We start from the raw sequence: 7,623 nt of genomic DNA on the forward strand, positions 1-7,623 counted from the left end.
TCCTGTTTCTTCTCTGCTGTGTCTCTTGGATTTCCCCCACACCTCATCCTGCTCCACTTCCTCCTTTTTATCTATTTGGGAAGGTGATTAGTACTTGCAGGTGTGCCAGGTTGCTGCAGGGGGAGGTCCTTCAGCCACACTGGAGAGAGAGACACTTCAAAACAGTGATTCACACACACACACACACACACACACACACAATAAAGAATAAATCAATACAGTGCAAAAAACACAAAAAATGGTCTCTCCTGGTGACTTTGTGACAGTATCCATAGGTCTGTTATCGTCAAACAAATCAGATACAAAATGGATGCCACAAAGGTAGTGATTTCTAAGGAATATGATTTTGGGCAATATCATTTATTAATTCATTTTGTAATTAGGTCTTCAACTGTGCACAAAACAACTAATAATAACTACAATGCCACATCGTTGCTGGTGATATCAGTGTCAGACGGCCTGGAGGCACAACGTCACCACGAAACATAAAGATACGTTACGTTCAACTCGTCCTTGATTCCTCCGATTGCTCACCAGCCGGTCAGCCACTGTCAAAGGCTTTACGATTCCCTCCCAACTGCTCACACATAGACATACACACATGTATCATGTCATTATGGTGCTGTCACCAGGTTTGATTCCCACACTGCTCACACATAGACATACACAACAGCTATACACCATGTCATGATAACAATAACAGAGAGAAAGAGATATATATATTAACTATACAAGAGGGAGTACGCAACTAGGGTATAATCAACATCAAGACAGGACGCATAAATACAGAATTATTTTAGAAAACAAAAACGAGTGCAATATTCATCAGCACATAGAGAGACATTTAAACAGCTTATCTATACTGTCTGAAAGCATCATGTGTCAGGACAGTATACACGAGTGCTACAAGGCTGCATAACCGTGTGAACACACGACAGACAGAGCGGGCATACAAAAATAAGATACATGATATATATAACATAAAGAGGAATATCACACGATATACACCACAGAACTATATAACATAATTAAGAATTATAAGAATATATATCTAATATATAGTTTAATCAACCGTTGAGTCGCAGTTTTGTCTCTTTCACTTTCACTGACACAAGCAGCTGCAGATGACCGAGCACATCTGTTAGCTTCAGTAATGTTCATGTGGTAAAGCTCTCTGTCTGAACACAATCAGGTAAACTCTCTGTTTGTTTTCCACAGCGGCAGGATTTTGACTGCAGTCTCCAAAGATGGTGAGTAAACTGGCTTGTTAGTATGATTGTGGAGTTGGATTTCTATGAATGATGTGTTGCTCAGCTTCTCTCTTCCTCAAAGCAAAGCATCTCTGTAGCAGTCTGCAGAGTCCTGCTGTCCGCTGTCTGCTCCCCTTGGACTTGGACCGACCTGGTCTTTGTGTGATTGAACGAGAAACAATATTTCTGTTATTATTCGTCCATTAGATTGTGTGCAATCCTTAAAAGACCTTAACATACAGACGGGTGAAACATTAAAGGGAAAAACACAACATAAAGTGTGTCAGTAAGGTTTTAGGCCTCTGTGAGCCTCCAGAACTGCTTCAGTCTATTCACTCTGCTGCAGGGATGAGCACGTTTCTTCAGAAGATGCTCCCTCATTTGGTGTTTTGATGATGATGATGATGATGATGATGGAGGACACTTTCTAACATGTTGCTGCAAAATCTCTCCTAGCTATTAAATTGTGTTGAAATCTGTGTGTTTATACGCTCATTAAACCATTCAGTGACTCTTTGTGCCCTGTATGGGAATATCTGCATTTATGATATTGTTACTCATCTCTATAGTTCATTTTGGATTTGAAGTGTACAATGCAGTCTACAAAACACACTTTGTCACTGGAGTAATAGGTTATTTTGGCTGTAGACAGCTGCAGTGTCTATTCTACAAGCCACCTTAGCCACAAGATAAGAACAAAAACCACACCTCAGAGAAGTTGAGGTCAAGAGGGAGTAAACTCAACAGAATGGTATGGGGTTAAGGCAAAATGTTTCCCTAGATTAACTCCAACAAATATTCTAAATTACTTGTTGCTCTGTCGTCTGTATTTAAATTGTATTTAAATTAAGTTCCATCCAGTTTTCAACTGCTTTCCGTTTCCTTTCAGTCTCGTCGATATGATTCACGAACAACCATCTTCTCACCAGAGGGTAAGAGCTCCTGAACACTGCAGATTTTTAACTGTGTGAAGTTTCTTCCATTTTGTTTTTATAGTAGAAGTAGTATACATATAACCAGAAGCAGGCATCTTGTTTCTTGCTTTTTAGGGCTTTGTGCTTGCGTCCTCGTCCTGACAGCATTGTGTTTCATTTGCAGGGCGTCTGTATCAGGTTGAATATGCCATGGAGGCCATCGGCCACGCCGGCACCTGCCTGGGAATTTTAGCCAACGACGGAGTGCTGCTGGCTGCTGAGAGGAGGAACATTCACAAGCTGCTGGATGAAGTGTTTTTCTCTGAGAAAATCTACAAGCTGAATGAGTGAGCAACTTCTGCATCAGCCTTTTTTTTTTTTTTTTAGTGGCATTGGTTCAACCGCAGTGACATATTTCTCTAACAGCCTCCCTCTATTTCCTTGCAGAGACATGGCGTGCAGCGTGGCAGGAATCACATCAGATGCCAACGTGCTGACCAATGAGCTGAGACTTATAGCGCAGAGGTAAGCTCCACTTAGGGACACGGTCTTCTTCTTAATTTCTGCTGCAGTCAAATAGTTGTAGTGGGACAAAATACGAATATGAATGTTGCTGTTACAGGTACCTGCTGCAGTACCAGGAGCCAATCCCCTGTGAGCAGCTGGTCACAGCTTTGTGTGACATAAAACAGGCCTACACTCAGTTTGGAGGTATGAAGCAGCACCAGAGTTACATCATGACGAGACAGCTTTGAGATTATCTATGCAGTGACCAAATTGTGCCTTTTTAGTGGGTTGGCATTTGATAGCCTCACACATGTAAACAAACTGGTACGCGCAGATAAAAAGGCAGTTAATTTAGTTGGCAAGTTGTCCCGCAGATCCAGTTAGCTACAATAACTTATCTAGTATTCATTTTGGTACTTGGGCGAGATTCGCGCTGCTGAGCCCTGATATGAGTTTTTATTTTGTTTGTATTATATACAAAAGTTTCTTTTACATAGGCAACTACACTGTGAAATCTAACTGGTCTTTTATGCAAAAGTTTTTTTTTTCTCTCTTTTCTCTCTTTTTATATTTGCATATATATATATTTATTTGGTACATACTGCCTCACCCTTAATTCCTGCTGTGCTATGTGCCGTTGCAACAAAATTTAATTTTGATTCAAATCCAAATGACAAATTAAGTCTAAGTCTAAGAATTGTTTTGACACAGTGAAGTTTCCTGAACCACTATAGTGCAAAGTTAACAGGACTTTTTGTTACAATTGTGAGAATAAGAACTGTCATTTTACCTTAGCATCTGGCTTTTTTTTCTTCAGGCAGTGTTGCATAGTTGTTACTTTGCTAGATGTTGTGATCAAGATTAGATCATAATCATTAGTTTTGACTTTAATCTGGGATTCTAAAACTACAAAAAAATAAATTAAAAGTTTGTTTGTACATAGATGATTGTGGAGTACTGTCTTTATACTCTTAGCTCAGAAACTGATGTTAAAGTGTCCAAATTGAAGAAATTATGAAAGTATTGTCATATTAAGATAAAAAATTACAAAACTACTGAACATCAAACATTTAAAAAGTATTTAAGTATTTAGGCTGAATCATTATTACGATGACAGTGTACGTGTGTCTGTCTCACAGGAAAGCGTCCCTTTGGAGTCTCGCTGCTCTACATGGGCTGGGATAAACACTATGGTTTCCAGCTGTACCAGAGTGACCCCAGTGGAAACTATGGAGGCTGGAAGGCCACGTGCATCGGAAACAACAGTGCTGTAAGTCTCACGGGAGTGCTTCAAGGCTCTCGTCTGAGAATGGAATCATGTAAAATAGGTTGAATTATAAAGGAAACTAATACGTGTGGAATCTGCATTTTTGGATTTGATGCGCCGATGTATTCAGACAAACTGTTATTCCACGCAGTGACACTTGAGGGCGCAGCTGCACAGCGTTTTTAAACGGACTGAACGCTCACAATAAACAGAGGCCATTCTGTGGCCTACTTAGTGCTGACTCTTGAGGCAGCTAATGGTGTAAGTCCTGATTCCTGGTGGCTTTACTAATCTCAGTGGGGCTCCACAGGGCTCCACACAGGGCATTGTGGGTAACAGATCCGCCTATGTGAACACCTTTTGTCCAAGATGCCTTACGATAAGCCTGAGTTCATGAACTTTTAGTTTGGGTGTCTCCAGTGAGGAAACACACACCCGGTCCTGACAGTGTTAGTGTTGTGCTCCACACAGTGAGCCGCACAGGAGCAGATATCAGATTTGGCAGAAATAGCCTGAGACCAGAAGATAAACTGAGCTATAAATGCAGCGTTCATGAAAGAAAACAGTAATAGTAAATTCTGCAGCACAAACAAGAAGGATGGTGTTTTGGGACTGTGGCAAATGAAATGATTTGTACTTTATCTCTGTTTTTGTTTTCTTTGCTCACTTCTAGGCAGCGGTTTCTATGCTGAAGCAGGACTTCAAAGAGGGAGAGATGACACTTTCCACGGCCCTCGCTCTTGCCGTTAAAGTGCTCAATAAAACCATGGACGTCAGCAAGCTGTCCGCAGAGAAAGGTGCGGATTTGAGCAGTTATGTAGAGAGCAAATGAATGTCATCCTAATGTTTAGATCACACTGGTCGACAAGTGATTCTGCTCCTTTATTTTCCATCCACACTTTATCTTTGTCTTTATAACAACCTCCTGTATCATGGATAAGCAGCGTGTTGCTTTCTTCTGCAGCATTAACAGCACATAGCATTGCCTGAAAATAAAGGCCGCCTATTCATTTGTTTACCTTGTCTGCATGTGTACATAATGCGTCCACACAACTCTGTGAGATATAATCCAGATCAACCTGTTTTGTGGCTGATCAGGTGATAACTTCACAGTAACCTTGTTGCAACATGTTCCAAACACTGACACTGCATCCAGCTGAAATATACATTATCTAGACATTTAGATATAGATAGAAACCACAAGTATGTGTATATAATAACATAATACGTTATCTTCCAGCAGCTGGTTCCTGACTGTCTGTCTCTGTCGTTTCAGTGGAGATCGCCACTCTGACCCGCGAGAACGGCAAGACGTGCATCAAAGTGCTGAAGCAGAAGGAAGTCGAGGAGCTGATCAAGAAGCACGAGGCAGAAGAGGCCAAAGCCGAGAAAGACAAGAAAGAGAAGGAACAGAAAGAGAAGGACAAGTAGTGCCGCTCCCCACACTTTTCTTGTTTTCTTCTTCTTTTGTGTGTGAGAACGATTGTGAGTGTGGATGTAAAAAGTCTTCAGGTATGTTTGCAATTGTGTTGTTTCCTAAAATAAATCCAGATGACGAATTATCGACTACTGATTTTATTTCCTATTTAGTCTGTTTCATGTTTAATGATGCAGTGTTCTGTCTTAACAAGTTCATAAGGCTCTTTATTTATGCTCAAAACAAGAATTTATTACTTTTTAGTAAAGTGCTTTCATAAAGTCACTCATAAAGTGAGTCCACTTCAGAGGTTTAAACATTGTTATTTATCCCCTACGATTTATGGGGATTTACAGTTGAAATCAATATGGGATTTGAGCTTAATGTGTGTGTGCTCAGTCTGTTCTAGGACAGAGCAGATGGTCTTAATGTATTCTGCATGAACTGTGTAATGCATACTTTAAACTGTTATGAAATAGGAGACCATGATTATACAATCGTATATGGATTTATTCACCTTTGTTTAAGTGGGGCTGTTTTCCAGTTCTTATTGTAAAACAGGAAGTGTCTCATCCTTCAGACCTCCTATCAAAAAACCTCCCTAGCCCTAAACAGCAGACAGACACAGTTAGCAACTAGCTGGTGAACCTAGTGGATCAGTCAGCAGCTACAGAGCCAGATATTTCCCCCTCAGGAGCTGGTGAAGACCAGAAGAGTAAATATTAAGTGCTCATACTCCCCAGGTGGACACAGACAGGACTCTAAATGATTGATAATGTCTCTCCATAACTGCTGGATGTGTAAATAAGCGACTGATGCTAAAAAGTTTAACATGTCAATTTATAATATGCTTTGTCAATGTTGTGTTCATAACTCATTTCTGCTGCCCCCAAGTGGCCAAAAGAAAAAAATTTATTGCAAGTTTAATGACAATATACAATGAGGTCCAATGTTCACTCTTGATCTTGGAAACAGCCATTAAATTGACCTTGTGGTTATTTTTTCAGCTGCTGTTTCTTTGGTCAAGAATAAACTTTAAAAAAAGAGAAAAATATGAACATCTCCATCAGCTGATAAAGAACGTGTGATATGATCGAAAGCTCCAGAACAGCTACAAACCTTGTGGTGAGATTATTTTGTCAGCAGTAGTTATGTCAGGACATTTCATGATATAATACAGAGCAGAAGCACAGAAAAGTAGGTTCTCATTCGGGCACATTACATTTGATGTGCTCTTCAGTGAGGTCTGCAGCAGCGCCAGTCTCTTTAGAGGGGATTAGCTATTGACTGGCTGCTTTTAACTCTGATTAACGGATGCTAGAAACTGAGATGTGAGGACGTATATAGGCGGTTTCTGAGAAATCCCATGCTGTGAGTGAAGCTGGTGCTGTAACCGCTTATCAGCCTCAATCTGAGGTGAGTTTATGTAAAGTCAACATAAGATTAAGGCCAGGAGGGGAATATCTGCCTCTTGTCTTTAGTCTGGGAGATTAGTGACACAGCTTGAATGCCTGACTTCAGTTTTTCCAGTGCAATGTTGTGCCATGTTGGCTGCTGGTGGGGGGGCAGGATAACTTATAGTAGGCCCCAAACAGAATATTTTTTGGAGCACCCCTAAAGGTCTAAATATCAACACACAACACACAGGGAATTTCCCAGATGTGTTGTGGTTAATTTGTCTTCTTTTGTTGGTGTGACAAATTGATACCTGCCACTTCTCAGAATTAGAGAAGTCCCTGTACTGCTGAATGGATTTTCTCCTTCAGGAGACAACAAAGGTTTTATAGCAGGTTGCTGCTGTATTAGAGACTCCAATATAGCCCAGCTGAGTCTGTCCTGGCCCAGGCACTGAAAATAGATCAAGATCAACTGACTTGGGAAGTTGCCACCTTTGGCGAGAAGCCCGCGGTGAGCTGTAATGTACAGGGAGCTGAGCTGGTTGGAGATTAGCGCCTGAGTCAGCGATCGGCTGAAACACAGCTTCCCACATCTACTGTTCCTGAAAACAGAAACCACTTTAATTTTCTGAAATTGGCCTCATCATCATCACTGCTCTACTTTCACATTTTATTGCCTTAATTTGGCTGCCATGGTGTCCTTGTTTAATTGGACTTATTTTAAATCCTCCAGTATGTTTCCTCAGTTTTATAAACTTGGCTTGCTTCCTGTGCTGTTCCCTCTACATGTTTACTAGTACAACACTTAACAAATAACAACAATAACAACATGTTTAGATAACAAGTTTTATTGTCCCCCCCCCCCCCCCCC

At 40.7% G+C, this 7,623-nt stretch overlaps 1 protein-coding gene across 1 annotated transcript; it reads left to right on the plus strand.

Annotated features, from left to right (window-relative positions):
• Positions 1-1,139: 1,139 nt before the first annotated feature.
• psma4 (proteasome 20S subunit alpha 4) lies at positions 1,140-5,498 on the plus strand. The gene is made up of 8 exons (XM_035665792.1): positions 1,140-1,250; positions 2,140-2,182; positions 2,349-2,511; positions 2,612-2,689; positions 2,787-2,875; positions 3,811-3,941; positions 4,612-4,735; positions 5,215-5,498. Exons 1-8 carry the CDS (start codon positions 1,248-1,250, stop codon positions 5,367-5,369), a joined length of 786 nt encoding a protein of 261 aa, XP_035521685.1. The 5' UTR covers positions 1,140-1,247; the 3' UTR covers positions 5,370-5,498.
• Positions 5,499-7,623: the final 2,125 nt, after the last annotated feature.

Source organism: Morone saxatilis, unplaced genomic scaffold, assembly GCF_004916995.1.
Source record: "Morone saxatilis isolate NCDOM2014 unplaced genomic scaffold, NCSU_SB_2.0 Contig2, whole genome shotgun sequence".
NCBI classification, from domain to species: Eukaryota; Metazoa; Chordata; class Actinopteri; family Moronidae; genus Morone; species Morone saxatilis.